Here is a 21,585-nt window from a genome sequence, read left to right as displayed (position 1 = left end):
CCTGCAGCCTCCCAGGGAGGCACAAGTTTTTGCTAAGTGAGCCCTCATGCTTCATGCGCCTGGAGATGTCTGTCATGGCTAGAGCAAACTGGCAGGACTCTGGGGAGGCACAGGCAAGGCCTCAGTGACTGTCTTGTAACCCCAATGTGAGTATAAGATGACAAGATGGGGAATGGAGTTGACATGGGTGTAGAGGTAACCCCAGATGCATGTACTGAGATGGTGTACCATGGGTGTTGATGGCCCATTGTGGTATCACCTAGAGATGGATTGTGATGCCCTTGAGGGATGGATTGTGACCCAGCATCCCTCACTGCTTACAGCTGAGCTCCAAGTTTCACCCAGCCAGCTCATGCCCAGACACATCTGAAGGACAGGATGCCATCCAGAGGGACCTAGGCTCATGAAGTGGGCCATGGGAAACTCATGAGATTTAACAAGACCAAGTGCAAGGTGCTTCAACTGGGTCAGGAAAATCCCCAGTACCAGCACAGGCTGGGGGATGAACAGGTGGAGAGCAGCCCTTGGGAGAAGGACTTGGGGGTGCTGGTGAGTGAGAGGCTGGACATGACCCAGCCATGGGCACTCCCAGCCCAGAGAGCCAAGCGTGTCCTGGGCTGCATCCAGAGCAGCGTGGGCAGCAGGGCCAGGGAGGGGATTCTGCCCCTCGCTCTGCTCTGGTCAGAGCCCACCTGGAACCCTGCATCCAGCTCTGGGGTCCCAGCACAGGGAGGACATGGAACTGCTGGAGTGAGTCCAGAGGAGGCCACCAGGATGATTTGAGGGATGGAGCACTTCACCTATGAGGAAAGGCTGAGGGAATTGGGATAGATTAGCCTGGGAAAGAGATGGCTTTGGAGTGACTATCACAGCCTTCCAGTACCTGAAGAGAACCTACATGAAAGATGAGGCAAGACTATTTATAAGAGCATGTAGCAACAGGACAAGGTGGAATGGGTTCAAATTGAAAGAGAGTAAGTTTAGAATGGATATTAGGAAGGAATTATTTACTGTGAAGGTGGTGAGGCACTGGAACAGTTTGCCTAGGAAAGTTGTGAATGCTGCAGATATTGCCCCTGGAGCTGCTCAAGACCAGGTTAGATGGGGTTCTGGTTAAGCTGTTCTAATTGAAGGTGCCCTGACCATGGCAGGAGTGTTGGAACTGGATGATCATGAAGGTCCCTGTCCAGCCCAAATCATTCTATCAATCTGTGACTCCTGCTGAGCGTTTGGCAAGGTTTGGAGTGTTGAGTGAGGCCTTTGATGTTCTCATTGTGCAAGGAGAGTTTGTTGCAGCTCTCTCTGTTCAACTCCAGAGCCATTGAAGGATTTTCCCCCACCCTGCTAGGTTCAGGCTTCTGGGACATCTGCACCCAGGAGGTGCACTTGCAGCAGCTGAGGTGAGCTGGGAGGTGAAACCTACTGGGGAGCCGAAATGGTTTCCTTCCTTATGGACCAGGGCATTTCTATCACTCTTTCTGGGTCCAGGCAATGGCCATAGTGCTTCTTCCCCTTCTAGAGTAAAACCTGCTGATACGATGCTGGTGAAAGGGAGCAACTCATAACCCCAGCTCTCCTCAGGCCACTGCAGAGAAGAGCATGGCCACAGAGATGGACGCCTGCTGTCCCATCTGCCTGGACAGCTTGGAGGAGATCAGCTACGTATTTCCGTGCCTGCACCAGTTCTGTTACGGCTGCATCCTGCAGTGGGCAGAGAAAACACCCAAGTGCCCCCTCTGCAAGAGGAGGATTCTATCCATCCTGCACTCAATGGAGACAGAAAATGACTATGTGGAGCATGTAATTGCACTGTCTGAGACACCATCCATCATTGTCCACCAGGCCAGAGGAGACCCCAGACACCTTGACCTCCATTTCTCTGGAGCATCCCAAACATGGGCTGCAGAAGGAGTGCCCAGGCATCCCGTGGGCAGCCTCCAGCCTGGGGAATGGATGGTGCTTTTCCGGGACCACCCATGCCTCCTAGAAACCCTGGTGCTCTGGGTCCGACCGAGGCTGAGGCAGATCTTCAGGAACAACTGGATGGAGGCAGACCTCGTGGAGGACACTGTCCTGGACATCCTGACCAGCCATGGAATTGATGAAGACCAGCTGGTCCAGATGCTGGGGGTCTCCCTCCAAAACCATGCAGCGACCTTTGTGCAACAGCTGATCCGTGTTGCTGTGCGGCAGTGCGGCAGGGAGGCCTGTCATCTGCTCACCCTCCAGCCCTACCTCCCTGCCCAGCTCCCAGCCCTTCTGACAGCCCTGCAAGATGCACCATGGATGAGGTGCCCAACACCACCTCCTCTGCCATGGATGGGGATTTCAGAAGCTACGCCTCTGTACCCATTACCATCACTGTTGGAGCAAGAAGAACCCCAGGAGGAGCCAGAGGAGTCTGTTCCTGGGTCCTCCACTTCCAAACGGGGCAGTGACCCCTCTCCTTAGGGGCCATGGTGACCTCTGAAGACACAGGCAAGCGACTCTGGGGACTCTTCAGCCACACCTGCATCTGTAACTTTGGAGGATGCCTCAGGAGTTAGCCAAATTGGGACTGGGCCACCAGCTCAGGCATGCAACCCTCTAGAGCTCCCAGCCCCCCATATCCAGCTATCCAAATAAAATCAATGCAAGGAAACCCCAAAAAAGTCTCAGCGTTACAAACAAGACAGGTGGCATTTCTGTCCTTGTTATTCTCCCACCAGACATGTAACGGCCAGCCCCAGGGCAGATATTTCCAGCAGGGGGGTCTCCGGGTCCAGATTGTGCTCCACAGCCCATCGTCCCAGGCCACTCATGAGCTCTTCAGTGCCAGCCCCTGCCCCACGTGCTGGTTCTCTGCTCTGCTACCAGCCCGTGCTGCCTGGTGCAGCCTCGCTACAGCCAAAACCAATTCCCTCCCTGGCCTGGAGCCACGACCTGGTGCTGCTCTCTCTGTCACCCAGGGTCATACCCTGCCCAGGTAGGAGCTCCCAGAAGTTCGTGAAGGAGAAGTGTGAAGTCCGGCCCCTGGGAAGGGACAATGCCAGACTGGCACATGCATCAGGCTGCACAGCTGGTGAGCAGCCAGGACAAGGCAACCATACTGCCCTTAAGCACAGATTTTCCTCCTGCTGGTCCAGATCCAGCCTCGTTCTGGTATTTCTGCTCTGCTTAGAGAGAGCCTGCTGTGCCAGATGGATGCCAAGCAGCTGAGAACTTTGTGTTTGTCTAATTTGGAGAGAACGAGGCTGAGGGGTGACTTCACTGCTCTCTACAGCTTCCTGAGGAGGGAAAGTGGAAAGGGGTTTGCTGATCTCTTCTCCCTGGGATCCAGTGACAGGACATGAGGGAATAGTTCAAAGCTACATCAGAAGAGGTTCAGACTGGACACAAGAAAATATTTCTTTACTGAGTGTGGTCAGACACTGAAACAAGCTCCCTGTCTGCCAGTGCCTTAAAAGGAGGCATTTGGACAATGCCCAGCATGATGGGCTTTATTCTGGTCAGCCCTGAAATGGTGAGGCAGTGGGACTAGATTATCATTGTAGGTCCCTGACAACTGAAATATCCTATTCTAATACCTGTCAATACCATCAAATAAGTGGTGTTTTCCTTCTTCCTGTTTATTTTCAGTGACATAAATATTATTTAAAGAAAAAGCTAAGAAGTTATTGCTTAAGTAATCTCATTACAGAAAATGAGAAAATGTAAACAATTCCTTCCAGATCCATGCAATACTGATAGTTAATATATGTTGTCTGTTATTGTCACTTGACCAATATAGTTTTGCTTACACAAATATTTATGTTTGCTTGTTCACATTTTTAACCATGAGGCTCTTATAGAACATATGTCACCAAGTCTTTTATTGAGGATGTGTATTATCTATTCATGTCTATAGTGTCAAGAACACAGAGAAAGGAAAAGAGTGTTCTGCTACAATGACTGTCATTGCATTTTATCATCTTTTCAGCTCTTAGGTGTGATACAACATTACGCTTCAATATTTTCTGATTTTTATACAAAATGTTAATGTCTCAACTTTCAAGGTTTCATCACAGAACTGCCATGGAAATGAATGCATTATGTTCTCAGTATATTTATATACCAAATTTAAGAGAATTTTTGGAGGTCCAGATTGGTAGAAACTTGTTTAGCATCATGCCTCAGAATGTAGACATAATGGATACTGACTCTGGCACATAGAGATAGGACGGATTGCTATCTGCTTTTAAGTGTAAGTCATCAAGTGAGATGCCCACTTGCACATCCAAGAAACTGAATAACATGCAAAGGTCTAACAGCTGGCTAATGTTTTGAGTTGTGCATTGACTTGTTGGGGGAGTGAGGGATGGTGGAGGAAATATTGACCTTGTTATCTGGATGCTGGTAATATTAGACAGCCATTTGGCTTCCTCAGAATGTTTGGACTGATGCAGGCCTTTTCAGATATGGTCTCTTTAAGATGCACTAGAAGAAGGGAGGATGCTTGCATGCATGAGACAAACCCACATCAAATCATGGCAAAGTCCCATCCCTGTGCTCTTCCCAGGCACTTCAGTTTGTAATCCTGTGGAGCTCCATAGTGTTTCAGAGGGAATTACTATAACTCTAGTGACAGCATTGTGATCAGTGCATGGGTAATAGCTGGTCAACTCATAAAAAGCATAGAAGCATTTCCACTATTTTTTGGAGTCCTGAAACCAAATGTTTTGATGCTTTCTCTTCCAAGCAAATAAATACTGTGCTTTTACTCTGACCTTTTGCTCTTAATTCACCAAGACCTTCTAGAACTGTCACTGAATAAATAATAGTTGAGTATCTGGCTACCTTCTGTTCCATAGTGAGGAAGTTCTCTATAGTTCCAGTGATTCGTATAAAGTGACTTATATATCACTGTTTTGTCATGAGAGGTAGCCTTAGAGATAGAACAATCAGTAGGAGTTTGTGCCATGAGGGAACTGTAAAGTGTCTATCCTGGCGATGTTACTTCTCTTTAGTGAGTGCCTTGTACACAAAAAAAGTCTATTCCATCAAGGGAAGTAGAGCTTGAGACTGAGTTAAAAGCACTAGGATTCTGCCTGGTGTTTTTAACCTTTGATTTGGCACTGAAATGGAACAATATGTTACTCGTTCCTATGTAAGAAATGCCAAAAATTCTTTTTTTGCATTCTTGTATTTACCAATCTTGTATTGTGTAATAAGCTATCAAAGCATTTTTCAAACAATATGGTAATAATAAAGGCCATATTAATTGGATTCTCAGAGTTTCTTGCTAAATTCACGGTATGCAATTTTCAACAGCATATTCATGTACTAGCAAATAGAAAAGATTTTTAAGCGGTTTTTTTAACCAAACTCCAGGAATGTGTTTATTGCACAGTTTTGCATTTAAGTTGCACAGATGTGGTTTGGTCTCATAAACTACTCAAATAAGACATTCGGGAGAAAATAACAAGAAAAGAATAATCAGGAATTATCAGTTACCTGTCTCCTATTATTGAACAAGGGCATATTGGGCTGTACAGAATATTAATAAAATTTAAATATATCCCATGCAATACATAAGTTTTACTGAAGACAGAAATTTGAGAGGATTCAGAAAATCATAACATTTGGACTCAATATATGTATGGGCACATCCACAATTCACCTCTCTATTAAAATATTGGCATTGACAGAACATGGGGCTGTATTACTGTGTCTATACCAAATTAAGTTAGGCAAATTTAATGAACCAGCTGTATTCACACTTTGCATTGTTAATTAGCCACCAGTTGATATCACTAGGAAAAAGTTTACCTTGCTAATCACCAGTCATTTTTTAGACTTCTCTTACTTTCCATGAAGCCCTTCACACTAGCAATTATCATGAAAGAGAATTTATACTGATAAGTCTCAGAATTACCAGTTTTTGTATGTGGCCTTCCTTAACATTGGTAATTGAAGACACTAAAATGAGAAAGATTCCCCTTTTGCCAAGTTTCTTGTTGTTTTGTCAGTTGCTGAGTTTACAACAACTTTTGTAAGTTAGAGGATGTTATGCCAGTTTTATTCACACTTAGATAAAGCCCATTTTGTGTTCAAAGCCAACCTTCTGATGTCCCATTGAGACACTAGATGGCCAGCCAGGGATACTTTTTCTATGGAAGCTGCAGTGCAAGGAAGGCAGGTTGGAAGAGCACAGCTGTCTGGTTTTACACTTACATAATTGGGTACCAGCTGAGGGCTGGAGCAGGGCAGTCCCACTGCACTATCTCCCTCCCCACCCCCACAGGGTGACACTCCATCTTTCCCATTTCACATCCCAAGGGGAAGCAGGCTAAATACGGGCAAGAAGGGGGAGGGCTCTAAATGAGGAGGCCATCTACACAACAGTTACTGCAATTGAGCAGCTCAGAGTCAGCAGCTGTAGGCAATAATGGGGCTTTTCATGTACTACCCACACTCTTGCAGTTTGTACCTAGGTATGTGAAAGATATTCCAAGTATAAGACGGAGAAACAATGACTTCAGCTTGGGAAGATCGGTCATCAACCAAAATTAATGCCCCTGTGTTGGACTATGATGATGAACATAATAGAAAAGCATGTGGTAGGTTAGATCTGGTTTTGAACAAAAGACAAATTATTTATTTCTTTCTTCAAATGAAGCATAACACTAAGGTATAAAGGGAGTATAAATAACATCTGATTGTGCTCCTAAGCTCCATGCTATAACTTTCTTGCAATGACATCCTTCAACAAATTAACTACATCATTACTGTTAAGTATTAATTGCACAAAACAGATACACAAAATATATAATGAGCTAGAAAGAGGACAACATTCTTCCATTATGACAAACAATTCTAACAAGAAATGGAAAAAAACCCAATAGATCTAGGCTTACACTGATGGCAACACTGAGAGTTTTAAGTCCTCTCCTTGAACACATTACATGTGATAAATAATATGCAAAATATTTAAAGAATTTTATTGTTGCTTACAGAAGATACTTAGCAAGCAAGGAGACAGTAGCCATAACTGCCTCATGTCTCATATCCCCATCATTCAATGCAAATTTTTACATTTCATGCAATAATCCTGAGCTTATTTTCAGTAACATTGAAATGTCATCTATGTTAATTACCAAATACATACAGAGCCCAGCTATGGGGTCTATTGTATTATTAAGGCATGAAAAAAGAATAGCAGTTTATCAACTCTGAATGCCACAAATACAGCACAGCAGTTAGAAGGCTCAAAAAAGCTCAGAAAGTACCAGTGATTTCTGTGCGAAGGTCCTCCCAGAACACAACTGAATCATCAGTTCCTGAAAAGGCACAGAATCAAATCCTGTCCTCACTGACATCAGGGAGTTCTGCCATTGCCTTGACTGCTGGACCAAGCTTCAGAGCTATCAGGAGTGACTCAGACTCCTCTTCATATCCCCAAAAAATTGACAAACTTCCTCTCACTCAAGTCAAGTATTAATTTAAAAAAACAATACCTACATATTGTTTTGTTAATTAGTATTTTAAGCCTATGGAAAGGTTCAATTCATTATACAGTATGGCAATTAATAAAAAGCCTTTTCAGAAAAAGCTTTTTTGTTAGTCTGATTTATTAGTACGTTAAAAGAAGGGGGAAGTATCATGAAAAGAACCTCTGCCAAGTTTATGCTCTGAATTAATTTTAGTTTTAAAATGAAAGCTTTTGGTAAGCCGAACCAAGGATATGTGATACAATTCTAGACTCCATGGTTCAATGGCTCTTCTGAAAGACAAAGAGCGCCATAGCCCTGTCCAGTCATCAAGCGAAGAACTCATCATCTGCATAAGTTGTAAGGGGCTAGCAGTGTCTAGATTGTGCAGTTCTTCACACAGCTTCTATTTCACATCTGAGAAGCTCTTGCAAAATGCCCTTTAGCAAGCCAAGGTATTCCAGTTCAGTTAATTAAGCCATTGAAACCAGGGACAAATTGCTGGCAAGACTTACTTCATGCATAATTGCATTATGTCCCATTCTGGGAACTAAAATAGCAGATGATCTTCAATTCTGCAACTGCTATTGACTGACTAGCCTTTGTGTAAGTATTTACCTAGCTGAGCTCAGAGTTTACAAATCCAGTAGCCTTATACTTCATGTACAGGTGGCCCATGGTCTGCCATGGACAGAATGCTGGTATGCAAGAGGGGTTGACTTTCCATGCCTGCACCCCTTGCAGATGCAAGCCACCCCTTGGCAGAGATGGTGCTGTCCAATTGTGTCACTGCAAGGCTCTGAAAACTTTGCAGATGCACAAATCTGACTTAACTAATTTCACCTAAAACACCAAGTTATAATATTGAAAAATTGTTTGTCACACTAAAACATTCAGGAAACTCATTACTGTCTTGTTTGAGATTGAAGGAGAAAAAAAAAGGTTGTTGATATTAGTTACTGGGTTAGAATTTGCAGGGCTTTTGGTTAATTTCTACTAAGAAATAAGTTAAAGAAGGCTAAGGCTATAAATTGGTACTGTTTCATTTATAAATATTCACTTTACTTCTCTTCTAAAAAACATGTTAAGGAAAAAGGTGGCCAGAAGGATCACACATTGTAAATTGTAATTTGGTTGTTAGGCTGCAAAAACCAAAAATGTAAGTGAAGTTGAGCACAGTGTAAGAAAAAACCCAGCTTTTAATTAACAACTTATTTACAAGTTCATAAAATCAACTGAACTGGAGTAGATGTTCTATGTTTGTCACCAATATTTTATTGTAACTGGTAACTTGCACGCTTTGTAGTAGAAGAAAAAGAAATTAAAGTCCACTATATACAGCCTTTGTACAGGCTACTTGACTATACTCAAGGCATAGTGATCATAGCACAACCTATTCTTCATAATAATTTGTGCACAAAAAGACACCAATCAGACATTATGTGAACATTACAGTGAAATGACATCACAAGTCCAGTGAAAATTCAGCATCATACAAAACATATTGATCTACTGTAAATGACATCCTTTGAAACAATAAGCCTTTTTTCAGTAGTAAATTAACCAGAGTCTGATGCAGAGATTTGTGTAGTTATAAGTCTTTTAAGTGAAGCAACCTCTGCAGATAAGTTTGCTATGCCCTGCTTCAAATAGAGATTCTCTGACTCAGAGACATTGTAGATATTGTCTTTTATTTCAACAACTCCAGTTTTGCAACCACTCTGAATTTTAACGTTGAGTTCCTTCTGATGCCAGAGTTCTGGTTTAAGTGACCAGTCTTGGATATTAGTCACTTGAACCGAGAAAGGAGTGTGAGAAGAATGCACCAAGTTTTGCGCACCGTGTTTTTCAAGCTCAAAATGTCTTTTTGAGGACATGTCAATGGGTGACGACAACTTCTGCGTTGCATCATAGTCATTATCCATTGCTTCCACTTTAACTTGCATGGCTTTGGCTTTGATTCGAAGCTTGTGAGGCAAAGCTGAAGAATTCACTTCTGGAACTTTAACTGTAGCGTGAACATTTTTATGTTCAACTGGGGAATGAATTGGACCCTTAGGAACCTGCTGTTCATCTTCTCCATCAGATGACTTTCCAACAACACCATCATCAGTTTCTGACGTTCTTGGGGAATTACTGGAGGATCTATTAACTTGCAAGAGAGGAGGAGAATGTGAGTACACATTAAATGTAGCTCCCATATAGTTTGGATATATGGACGCTTTATATGAACCTCTGTCATCTCTTGGCTCTCTCTCTAATTCCATGGGCTCTTGCTTTATAATCTGGAACTTATTTTCGGGACTTCTACAGTTGCTTTGTATACGACTTGGTTGGGTATGCTCTACGGTTGATGTTTCAGATACATCAGACATTGAACTTTGAGGAGAATGTTTAATGACAGAAATACAACTGCTACCAACTATAGATGGTTCATGTTCATCTACAAATGAGTTAATATTTGATTTGGAACTCTGATAATCTTGAAAATACACAGTTGTTGAGCTACTGAGTTTCTGTATCTCTTGGGCATAGGCCGCAGAACTAATTAAACCAAACTTTAACTTCAATGAAAGCAGCTCTGCCTTCAAAGTGGCATTCTCTTCTCCCAGTGCAATTAGTTTGTTCTCTAAGACAAGGTCATTCAGTCGTCGCTTTTCACGAGATCTTTTGGCAGCTTCATTATTTTTCCGCCTTTTCTCCCAATACATAGCATCTTTCTTTTCATCTGGAATGAATTCTCGCTTCCTCCGGCAAGCTGAAGATTTGCTTTTTGCACTACTTGCTTCAGTAAGTAGTATATCTTCATTTGTAGACAATTCTTCAGATACTTCTGCTAAGGTCGACTTAAGTACCATGATTTTGTCCACATTGCTACTTGTGTCAACAGGTCCGTGCTCCTTTTTAAGGGTCTGCATTTTTCTCAGCTGCATCAGAAACAATTTGTAGATCTACAATAAGCAACAGAGCAAGCTATCTCCCCAGTACTTCTCACTCCACGACTTGATAAATACAGTAATTTTAAATCCACACACATTCTTCCTTTTCTTTCATAATCTCAGACAGAAATGTCTGTCTAGAACCAATTTTCTTAGCAGATTCAATGGGAATCTTCTTAAAAACCTGAAATAAATAGAGAATGTTATTACTATTTAGGAATTGCTGGATCAAAACACACAAAAATAGCTATTGACAAATATTTTAGACAAGAATTTGGTTCATTAAACCTGCTATGATATAAAGACAGCTCAACACTGAAACTACTGATATTCTAAATTTCATGACACTAGAGATAGCAGATTTGCTTCCAAAACAAATATTATATGATCCAAGAAAGAATCAATTAAAAAATATTTGAGTTTGGCCCTATAGTAATGCTGTCACAGAACCTTCCATGACATCATTGGCCAAACTAAAACCTTCCAACACTTTAAACTGCAGGACAGGAAGCATGTGGATGAGCAGCATTGCAAAGTATCCTGTTCCACATTAAAGCATCTCTTCTGAAAACAGCTGTGGTGTATGACTTAGAAATGCAATATATTTGGGTCCTTCAAGGATTAAAAATAACATAAGCTGATTTAGAGAAGGAGTGCTTTCTATTGTCTTAAAATACCACCATTATCCAATGCTTATCTATTAAGCATTTAATTGCTGCTTTTGAATCATGTAAAAAAAAAAAATCTTATATATATGTTTGTATCCATCGTATTAATTCAAACTAGCAAGTTCAACACGCATAATTTGGGCAAGTACCTAACTAAAAAATATTGACAAAAATTATGCAACTTTTTTAGTATCTTGCAAAGAAAATGTTAAAATCCATATTGAAAAATACATTAGAAAAATAACATTTAATTAAAAATTTGCATTTGACAAATAGTTGTGTTATGTCAAAGTAAAGTTTAATACCATTGAGGCATGTGCACCTCCAGGAAACAGTATTTGCATTGAAGTAAAAGTTTAGGCCCATAAGTGTTACCATTAACAAATAAAAATTAGCTTAGTCTTTAGCTTCAGACATTTAAAACATTAAATTTGAACTTAAGAGTTTATACTGGCCTTTGTTTATTTAGTGCCTTTTAATGCAAAAATGCTAAGATCACTTTGTCTTGATCTTAGACACAGCTTCTCAGTATATAATTTTCTACAGTCAATCAAGTTTCTGGTGAAAAGAATGTAGTATGCCAAGTGCTTTTATAGAACTGACTATCGAGTCAGCATTCTTGCCTGTACGAACAGAAACAAACAAACAAAAAAAAATAAATAATCAGCCACTTCAGATTAATGTCTCTATTTACTGGAATATTTTTACAATGACTAATGAAACTAATTTTAACATTATCAGTCCAGAAACTTATAAAAGAATTAATTAATTGTATTCTGCCAGTTTCTCTTGTCTTTTCCAGAAGGCAAAGTGGAATGAGTGATGCAGTAACAACTAAGCAGGGTCATAAAGACTAAGGTTTCAAGCTGGGTTCTGTTCCATCAAACCATGCCAATTCTTCTGTCATGAAAAAATTAACACATTTAACAGAACTAAGTAAAATTTCCTAAAATCCTTGGTTAATTACTGACATGTAACTATTTGTCTTTGATAATACAGCCCTAATGAAAAATAGAGTTAGACACTAACCACACCAAAGACACTATCTAATATTTTAGTGCAAAAGCAGTACCACAGATTGTCATGTTTGAAAAGAAGAAATGTACCTCTAATACACAAACAGTTACATAATTAGACCCTGATCCAAAATTTCAAGTGGAGTCATAAGGGAGCTTTCCGTCAAGATTGAAGGAGCTGGATCAGGTTTAAAAATAAAAATGAACCCTACAGCAAAGCAACATCTGTTTCTCCAAATTTTCAGTACAGTTTGATTTGCTGAAGTAGGTGTACAGACATTTTGTCCATTTCACTGATTCAGGGAACAATTATTTAATTAATATGTATATAATTTTAAACCTAATGTAACTCAATGCTTAAAAAAATCATTGCTGAAACTTTAAAACAACAAAAAAAAAGAAAAAAAAAAAAAGAAGACAAGGCCACTTGACCTTTTGCCATGTTTGTAGAATATTCAGTCTCTGTAGCATCATTTTATACTAATAGAATACTAGGATTTCATTTCATTATCCTGTAGAACTGGGTGTACACAGTAACTGATCTGTAATTGTCTTCTTGATCCACTACTATGACTGTATTCACCTGTACCTGTTAGTAGCACACATACACCATGGCACACACCAGGAAATTGTATCATGTACTCAAACCTATGAAATCATTGCTTGTCTCTTAGTATGTACCTCAGCCAACTCTCACCTGAGCAAAAAGTGCTCAAAACAACTGTTGTGAAATTTCATGTCCTTATTAGTTCACAGCTCTTACAGAATTTAACAATACTAGAGAGCTACACTAAAATCAAAATATTTGTTCTCTCAGAAAACACACACTAATATGCAAATATCATCATTATTTTATATATATATATGTGTATATATATATATATATGCATCATATAGCCTAAACCATCTACATTTACTTGAAGTGGTAGAATAAGCAAGGAAGTACTTATGGAATCATTGGATGTTTTAGAAGAACAAAACCATACCTACACAGATTAAGTACTTTCTCCCCTCACTATAACATTCCCATCTTATATTTCCATGTGATATAAGAGCAATGTTTAGTCTTTAGCAAGACTGTATCAGGATAAGAATTTTCAACTGCATGTCCAAATACTCTTCTGCAAGTGTAAGACTGGCACTGAGCTGAACTTAGCCCAACCAGCTGCAGAGTTCACATCCCTTTTTCCATGGGACATCTGCAGACTGTACACTGGAATGGCCCAATCTGCTCACTGTAGCACTGTTAACTCCTGTTTTGGCCACTCTCCCTCCTGCACACATTGTTCCTGGCACAAACAGACAGAATGTAAGTACATGCAATCCACAGCAAATATTAAGCATGTATCAAAATGACCGTGTTTTTTGCATGCAATATTCAACTTTGCTTTCTGCCAGAGTCCATCAGTAAAGCTGTCAAGACAGACATGTAACCCACTGACCAAGTCATACAGGTTTGCTATTTATGCAGTTATACCTAATGCCATGACTTTTGTGAATGAATAAAATAACAAAAGATGGTTAACTCTTTTTGTATGTCTTGAGCACTTTTGTTATGGTGACTGGAACTGTGGCTTTACAAACAGGAGTCAAACCCCTTGTTTGGTAATACTTATTAATGTGGATCAGCACAATGCTGAGTCTGTAAACAAATTAAATTCCATCTGATGATAACGGCAACATGCCTTCAATGGAACCAGCCATTTCACTTCACTTGACTTGCATTTTATAATTCCATTGGAAAACATGAGTATTTAAACATAAATTAATGAACTGTAATGATTCCTCTGACTACATTTCAAATTCCAATATTTTCCCTTATGATTAATTTTTCAATTGCTTTATCACTCCCTCATAAAGTGTTATAAAACCAACATTTGGTTGGTTGATGTTAATGGCATTGAGTGCCAATTCTACAATGTAATAACACTCGACCCTATTAACTTAATTACAAAGCCAGTTTTGCTCCCCCAGCAATTTTGCCATTGACTTCAGCAGAAGCAGAATACAATTCCAGATCCAAGTGTTAATGAGACTGTTGTATAGGACTCATGCAATTGAAGTAAAAAATTATGCATGCAGAAATCACAAAAATTAATTTATCCATGGGACTTCAAGAAATACTGAAGTGAAAACATGGCACATTCAACATCTGATCCTGGGGATTTATGTACTCACACTGTAATAATTGAAAGGTCTCAAAGTTTGGAGGACAAGGTCACAAGCTTGCTCTCCTGTGTAATTTAGTTACATAAATAATTTCTGGTTTAGAGAATGTATGGGAGCCTCCTCATGTACCTGAGCTTCTCCACAGAGTAACTGCACGCCTTCATTTATATTTAGCAAAATAATGCCATGTCCAAGCATAATTTTTCAAACATATTCTAGGATAAAATGACTTTGATTCTACAGCTCTAGCATTTTGATAGTGATTATATCACACTAAATGAAATCCAGTTTCTAGCATTGAACGCTCAAACACAATTCAGTTTTGTATCATTGTGTCTACAAAAGGACACAATATATCAGTCCTTAAAAATGGAAAAAAATAAGTTATGTATAGCTTCTTTTGTTCCAGAAAATAAACATGCCTCTATCATCACCACCACTATATGGCACTCTCTAGAAAAACAAATGCACTCATCTTAATGTCTCAGCTTATTTTTAGTTGATGTTTTCCATGTTTTGGATAGGTATCTTAAATTACATTACTGCCACCATTCTGACCCAGTTCATCAATTTAGAAAATCTGGCTACATACCAGATAAGCTGCTACAGAAATTGTTCATAGATTCAAAAGTTACCAGTTTGCAATCTCCACTGCAATCCTTCAAGATAATTCTTCTTCCCCTTTACCTATAACACTTTGTGAGTTCATGTTCCTGTTGAAGAAAAGCTTTAATGCTGGATACTCTGAAATAGTGATATCCCTGGGACAGATTTGTGGGCCAGAGGGTCTAGAGACATAAACAATTGAAGTTAAAACTTTGAGAAAACCTAGGGGACTGCATTTTATGCTATGATGGACAGGTTACCTGCAGTCACAAAGGGGAAAAGCATTTACAATACAAATATTGACACCAATTTCTACATAGTAATGTGCATAAGGACCATGAATATGTTACAACAGCATGAAGCAATGCAGAAGTATTGCTCCTGTATGCAGTTTCCTTTTTCTACAACTTCATGGACATCCTAAGTGCTTACTGTTTCAGGACCAATGTGTAATTAGGTCAGTGGAACACTGATGATGATAACTGTGTACAAGATGACCCACTTTTGCTAAAATGTTGATCGTGTTATTGAAGGAAAAAAATGGAATACATCCACAAAATATATTCCATCGGGCACATCAGAAATCATTTATTATGACACTGTTCAATCATATTTAAGGAAAAGATAAGCAAGATAATCGTGGAACTTGAAATACTATTGCAAATTCATATTACCCAACTCCATGCACCCAGAAAGCTGAGGTCATATGTAATTTTTACAAAATGCTTTCTTTATTATAAAAATTACTTAAGTTACAGTTCATCTTAAGAACTACAAATTAACTCAATAAAGTATGCCCTGCTTACCGAAGGTAAATTACAGAAATAAAATTTCTATTTGGAGAGCACAAAACATGTTAAGGGTAGCAGTTGTTCAGAAAAGGTCAGTGAAGCTTAATAAATGCCAATTTGCCCCACATTTTCTTTCATTTCCTTGTGAAGACAGTATGATTCTCCCAGATCTGTTAATGTTTCCCAAAACAAGCTATTTATTGCTCTGGTTCAAATGGAGAAAAACAATATCTAAGAATATTACTGATAGCACCAGGAAAAAATTTATAACTGAGGAGGAAATAAATATATATTGGGTAAATATTTCATTCCACATATATAATATATATAGTATACACATATAAATATGCAATTTAATAATACCGTATCACTTTCCAGTATTTTAATAAAGCCTCAGTAGAAACAACTGTTACTGAAGTCACAGTACTATGACAGTATGTTCCTCATTTCAATAGCTACTTGACAGCAGGAAGAACTAGACTGTGAAAAGCTATAACTTAATAGCAACCATGTTCTGGAAATACAGTCTCAGGTTTCCCTTAGTTACAAACCATAAAAAAAAAAAGCCCACAAAATCAAATATTAATTATTCTGACAACAAATAGCTTTCTATTATTGAACTGTGTTCTTAAAATGCCAACCATGGACCAGACCTTCAGCTGACCTAAATTTATATCACTCTATTTAAAGGCAGCAGAATTATGTCAATTAATCCCAGCTGATGCTCTAAACATGCATCTTGTTATATAACAACTGAAGTAAATATATAAAATAAATACTGGCTATAAATTGTTGTTATATACCACTCACAGCAGACAGAGCAGAGAAACAGCAACCTTTAGAGTTCCAGCTCTGTGAGATGGTCCAGACCACTGCCCATGCTGAGCATTATTTTTTTTGTTGGGTTGCATTCCACTTGGAAAGAGAAGTCTTGCAGCACTGGCATCTACATTGTCAGCTGTTGTGCAGACACCTCTCTAGCAAAAACTGGTTAATTATTTAAATACTGCAGGACAGACTGAAAATTACACCAAGGTAGAGCAACTCCAGAAAGGGAAAAAAGCCATGTCTTAAATAAGGCATTTTTCCTAATAGAATATATATTTAATATATGTCACAAAATTCAATCTCCTAGTATGCTATTCTGGACATGGACCAATTCAACAAGTGAATTAGGAAAAAACACAAGCTGTCTAAGATGGCTTTAGATTTATTTCAGATCTAGCTTATAATACAATTTTTAAACAACATTGCTTCTATCACATTTTTAGTCAAGACCAAGTATTCCCTTGTTTACACAATCTTGGTTTTGACAGTCATGCTTATCATGAGTATTAGTCAGTTACATTGCCTTGTAGCTACGAAAAAAATATTTTCAAAAACTGTAAGGTAATGCTTTAATACTGTAAAATACTAACACGGAAATCAATTGTCATTTTCTTTTAGATTGGACTGCAGGAATTGGCCATCTATTTGCATTTTTTTTCTATTACATAGCCTAAGCACATTTATATCTCATAACTGGCTGTAATCATCATGGCAAGGTCACCTAGAAGAGTCAATTAAGCTGATGAGTCAGATACATTGCTTAACAGTGTGTAATAAGACTCAAACAGAGGATTTTATTGTTCATATCATTGCATCACAGTGATGTTATAACAGCAGTGAGATTGCCGTCTGGAAAAAAACTATTGCATAAGACTAGTTTGCATAACTATTTGTTAAAATAAGTCAATTTAAAATGAGTTAAAGGTTTGTTTTATTCAAGAGTTTTATTCCAAGATAAAGGATTGGAAAAAAGCAGCATGATGCTGAGATCTTTCTCAGACTCTCTTTTGACTCTATTGCAATAGATAGAATGTCTGTATGTTCTCTAAATTTCATCCAAAGCAAGGCAAATACTGTTCCTTCTTAAGATGAGATAAGCTGTTTGGAGGTCAAATAAGTTCATACTGCCCATGGGAAGATTCTTAGCTTCTTGACACCTTCACATCAGTTTCTCAAAAACAAAAACAAACAAAAAAATCCACTCCCAAATCTCAAAACAAAATGCCAAACAACCCCCACCAAAACAGCAGAGACTTGAGGCTTTGGATGCAAATTCAGGAAGCTGGATATTTGGAAAGCTAGTCAAGAGTCCTTTGGAGCCCCAGTTAAAAATATAGAGTAAATGAAAGTAGAGGCAGACTATTCTACAGCTTATTAGCATTTTAACAGTCAAAGACATCTACAGTGTGAGAACTTTTGTAACAATAACTGTTAGTTATTAACAATCCTTATTTAGTAGTCCTTGAACTTGTTGGTTTAAATCAGGTTTTTGGGCCAAAACACCAAATCCTTACTCATTACAGTTTCCCATCAAAGTCAACATTTTGATTGAAAAAGGACCATAAAAGCAATGCAGATAGCAATATTTCAAACGAAGCTCTGGATTTAATAATTACTGAAGAGGGCAAAGATAACTCAAAGTAGGTTACATACACACTGGAGCAAACACAACGATACTAAGTGCAATCATTCAAGTTACAAGGACAAGAAAAAAAAAACCAACAAAAAAAAACCAACCCCAGGGTTGTTTTTAACACAACAGTAACTCCAAAAGAGCCTCAGTGTCAAGCCTGTACTTGGCCCCAACAATCAAGCAGCAGAAAAGTTTATGCAGTTACAGAGAATATTACATTTTTAAAATACTTTGCTGCTACTTCCTACAGCAGGTACAACGGACATAAAGCCTGTGGCTGGGGTACTCGGGAGGCTTTTGGTCAGAAGCACAGTGATGTTGGTTTCACGTATTGGAGAACCGTTTTAGTAATTAAAAATAATAAAAATAAAAAATAAACACCACCTAATTTTGAAAGGCAAGTTTTTGTCAGCAACTTTCAAGCTATGCTCCTATCGAGGACACAGCACAAGCTGGCTCCAGAGTACAGAACACACAGCCACTGCGACGCCAAACTGACTTGGGAAGAAAATTACAGAATTGGGCAATGACGATTTTTTTTCCCCTTTTATGATGTTGTTGTCGTTCGTTACGTAAGAAACGAAAGAAAACGCTCAGCTCGTGCCTACCTGCGAGGGCCTTTGTCTGGCGATCCCTGCCTGCAGGCGACGGTGGGACTAGGGGGGTGATGGGCAGCGGGGTGGGGACGCTCCTCGGGGCGCGGTGCGGGGCCGAGCTGCGGAGAGACGGCGTCCGCCGCCTCTGCGCCCCTCTGCGCCGCTCGGCCCCGCACCGCGCCCTCCACAAAGGCTGCCCGGCTCGGCCCCGCGGCCCCCTACGTGACCGGCGGCGCATGGCCCCGGCCCGCTCGGCCCCACGCTATCAGCCCGCCGCCCCCCCGCCGCCGCCGCCGCCCCAGCCCAGAACAAAGGGCTGAGGGGGAGCGCCAGCGCCCCCAGCCCTCGCTCGCCCGCCGCCGCCGCGCCCGTCGGCAGCCGGGGAAGGGAGGCTGCGGCGACCCCCGCGAGCCTCAGGGAGGAGAATGCGGACGCGGAGGACTCGTCGGGCTCCGCGCACCCGCTCCGCTCCACCGCCCATCGGGTCTGTCACACTGACCTACTACCGGCGGCCGCCCCCGGAGCCCGGCTCCGCTGCCGCCCCACGGGGCCCGGCGGCACCTGGCCCCCAGCCCGCCGCGGCCGTCAGGGCACGGCCGGGACGGCTCTTCCTCTCCCCTCAGGCGCGGCTGAGATCTCTCGTAAACGCCTTTCTTCCTTAAACTAAGCCATTCCCGTTTGGTTTGTTTTGGTCTGTTGTTTTGTTTGGTTGTTTTTTTAAAAATTATTTTTCGTTATTTTTTTACACTGAAAGCCCGTACCGGAGATGCCACGGCGTCTAGGCGAAACGCCTTCCCTAAAAAATAAATACAGCCCGATCTAAAACGCCTCCGAAGGCGTAGAGTTAAAAATCCGAGCAAATGCCTCAAACGTCTTACACACGCACGGCTCGGGAGAAAAGACCAGAAATAGCACATGAAGCCACAATTGCTAAAACGCGAAGGGGCTAAATATAGACCCAGCACAAATCTCGTTTTAAGGCACCCGGCACGCAGCCGGCGAGCGCGCCTCGCCTCCCCACTCACCCAGTTGTCTACTTGTCGTAATAAACACACTTTAACAAAACCTGTTACAGTTACGGGTTTGGGGGGCTTTTTTTTTTTTTTTTTCGGGGCGAGATTGTCCTAGTTTCTTTGTAGGGAGATTATAAAATCGCATAATTAGCTCCCTCTTCCCAGCCCTGCTGCCAGCATATTTTGTGGTTACATAATGCAACATTTCCAGGAACTATTATGCGATCGGTCCCGCAGCGCCTAAAAAACAGCGACAAAAAGTGACGGAAAGGGCTGGCTGAGACAAGCGCAGCCCCGGACCCGGGTCGCTGCCATTGATCCCGACTGCTCGCGGGCAACATGCCCCTACGCCGCCCGAGAGAGGACTGGGTCTGGTCGGCGGGCTCCGGCAGCAGCTCCCGGTGGTTTTGTGGCCGAGGCACGGCTGGCGCTGTCCGGGACCCAGCTCTCCGCCCCGCACGGCGTCCGCCGCGGCAGCTTCGCTCCCCACCGGCACATTATGCAACGCGGGAGAGCCGCCCCGGCGGCGCTGCCCGGGACTCGCTGCGAGGACACGCGGGGGGCAGCGCGGCGAGCCAGGAACCAGCACGCCCCGACAGCGAGAGCCGTCGGCCGGCATCTCCCGGGCTACCTCCCGCGCCACCACCCCTCCGCCGAGCCGCCCGCAGCCGCGCAGAGCGGGGCCGCCGACGGACTCTTCCCCGCCCGGCGGCAGCCGGAGCTGGCTGGGCTCCCCATAAGCAACAGCCGGTCCCCGCCCGAAGCTAGAGCGAAGCACCGGGCGGGCACCCCAACTTTGTACGCGCGCCTTCCTTCCTACCTGCAGCGCACCGCGGAGCGCCGAGCATTCCTCGCCCCGCGCCGGTCCTCGGGCTAGGCGGCGGAGCGGAGCGGGCGCGGTGCGGTGCCGCGCCGTGCGGGCGGCGGCGGGGCGGCGGGCGGGAGCGCGCGGCGGCGGCGCGGAGGGATGTGTGTTAGTAGGTCAGGGCTGCGCGGCGCGGGGCTCATAGCCCGCATGCCGGCCGCGCCGCGCCGTGACTGGCGGCCGCGATCAGCCAATCGGCGCCGGGCGCCGCCGGAGGTTGGCCAATAGAAGCGTTCGGGGGCGGGGCGGGGCGGCGCGCGGGGCGGCGCGCGGTACAGTAGGTCTGTGTGCTGCGATTGCATAACCGCCGGCGAGGGCGGGGGGGCGGCGCGGGGGGTGCCCGCGCTTACGTAACCGGCGCGGCGGCAGCGCGCTGGGGGGCGCTCGCCCCGCGCAGCCTCCGCCCGCTGGGGCGCGGCGCCTCCGCTCCGGCGCGGCGGGGCCCGAGCGCCGCCTCCCCGCCCCGCGCCGCCGGCTCGGCTCCCGCCGCGGTGCCGGAGTGCGCGGCGTTACGGGGGTGTGTCTGCGCGGCGTACGGGAACCGAGCTCTCGCACCCGCCGTCTCCGCGCTATCGAACAAGGACGCTGGAGCCGCGCTCCCGAGGCGCGTACCCGCCTCCTCGCCGCGCGCACGGGCGATCCGCCGGCGGGTCGCGCTGCGGCTGCTGTCACTCGCGAAAAGCAGAGGTGATAATGGTAAAAGGACGAGGAGGAGAGAAATGGCATGGGGAAAGGAGCCCGCTGGCAGCCCTGCCGGGGCCCCGCCTGGCCCTGGGCTCCGCGGGCGCCAAGGTTTGTCCGCCGCCCTTCGTGGCCGAAAAGGCTGAAGGTTTTCGGCGGCGTGGCTTCATCCCCCCCTCGCCTCTGAGCCGGTAGTGCTGAAGTGCTGCGGAGAAGCGGGGACGCACTTTGGAGAAACTCGGTCCCGCTGGCCCTCCCGGGGCGGTCCCCGCCAAGAGCCCCCTCAGCCCGAGCCTTGCCTCCCCAGCGAGCGGAGATGCCGTGGAGAGCCT

The 21,585-nt window shown here is 43.1% G+C and overlaps 1 protein-coding gene across 2 annotated transcripts; it reads right to left on the bottom strand.

Moving 5' to 3' along the window:
- Window positions 1-6,588: 6,588 nt before the first annotated feature.
- On the bottom strand, window positions 6,589-20,730 carry NFIL3 (nuclear factor, interleukin 3 regulated). 2 transcript variants are annotated; one of them, XM_030237016.2, is made up of 2 exons: window positions 20,528-20,730; window positions 6,589-10,571 (listed from the first exon to the last, which is right to left on the bottom strand). In XM_030237016.2, exon 2 carries the CDS (start codon window positions 10,379-10,381, stop codon window positions 9,008-9,010), a length of 1,374 nt encoding a protein of 457 aa, XP_030092876.1. In that variant the 5' UTR covers window positions 10,382-10,571; window positions 20,528-20,730; the 3' UTR covers window positions 6,589-9,007. The 2 variants fall into 2 exon arrangements, with proteins under 2 accessions (XP_030092876.1, XP_050842710.1); XM_050986753.1 differs by lacking the exon at window positions 20,528-20,730 and adding an exon at window positions 18,707-18,799.
- Between the last annotated feature and the right edge of the window lie 855 nt (window positions 20,731-21,585).

The sequence above is a fragment of the Serinus canaria genome, chromosome Z (assembly GCF_022539315.1).
Source record: "Serinus canaria isolate serCan28SL12 chromosome Z, serCan2020, whole genome shotgun sequence".
Lineage (NCBI taxonomy): Eukaryota > Metazoa > Chordata > Aves > Passeriformes > Fringillidae > Serinus > Serinus canaria.
Note: the sequence above shows the minus strand (reverse complement) of the source record. Positions and strands in the feature narration are given on the sequence as shown.

What these genes read in the sequence shown, in the direction of transcription:
- NFIL3 (XM_030237016.2), bottom strand. Translation starts at nt 10,381, where the DNA reads ATGCAGCTGAGAAAAATGCAGACCCTTAAAAAGGAGCACGGACCTGTT.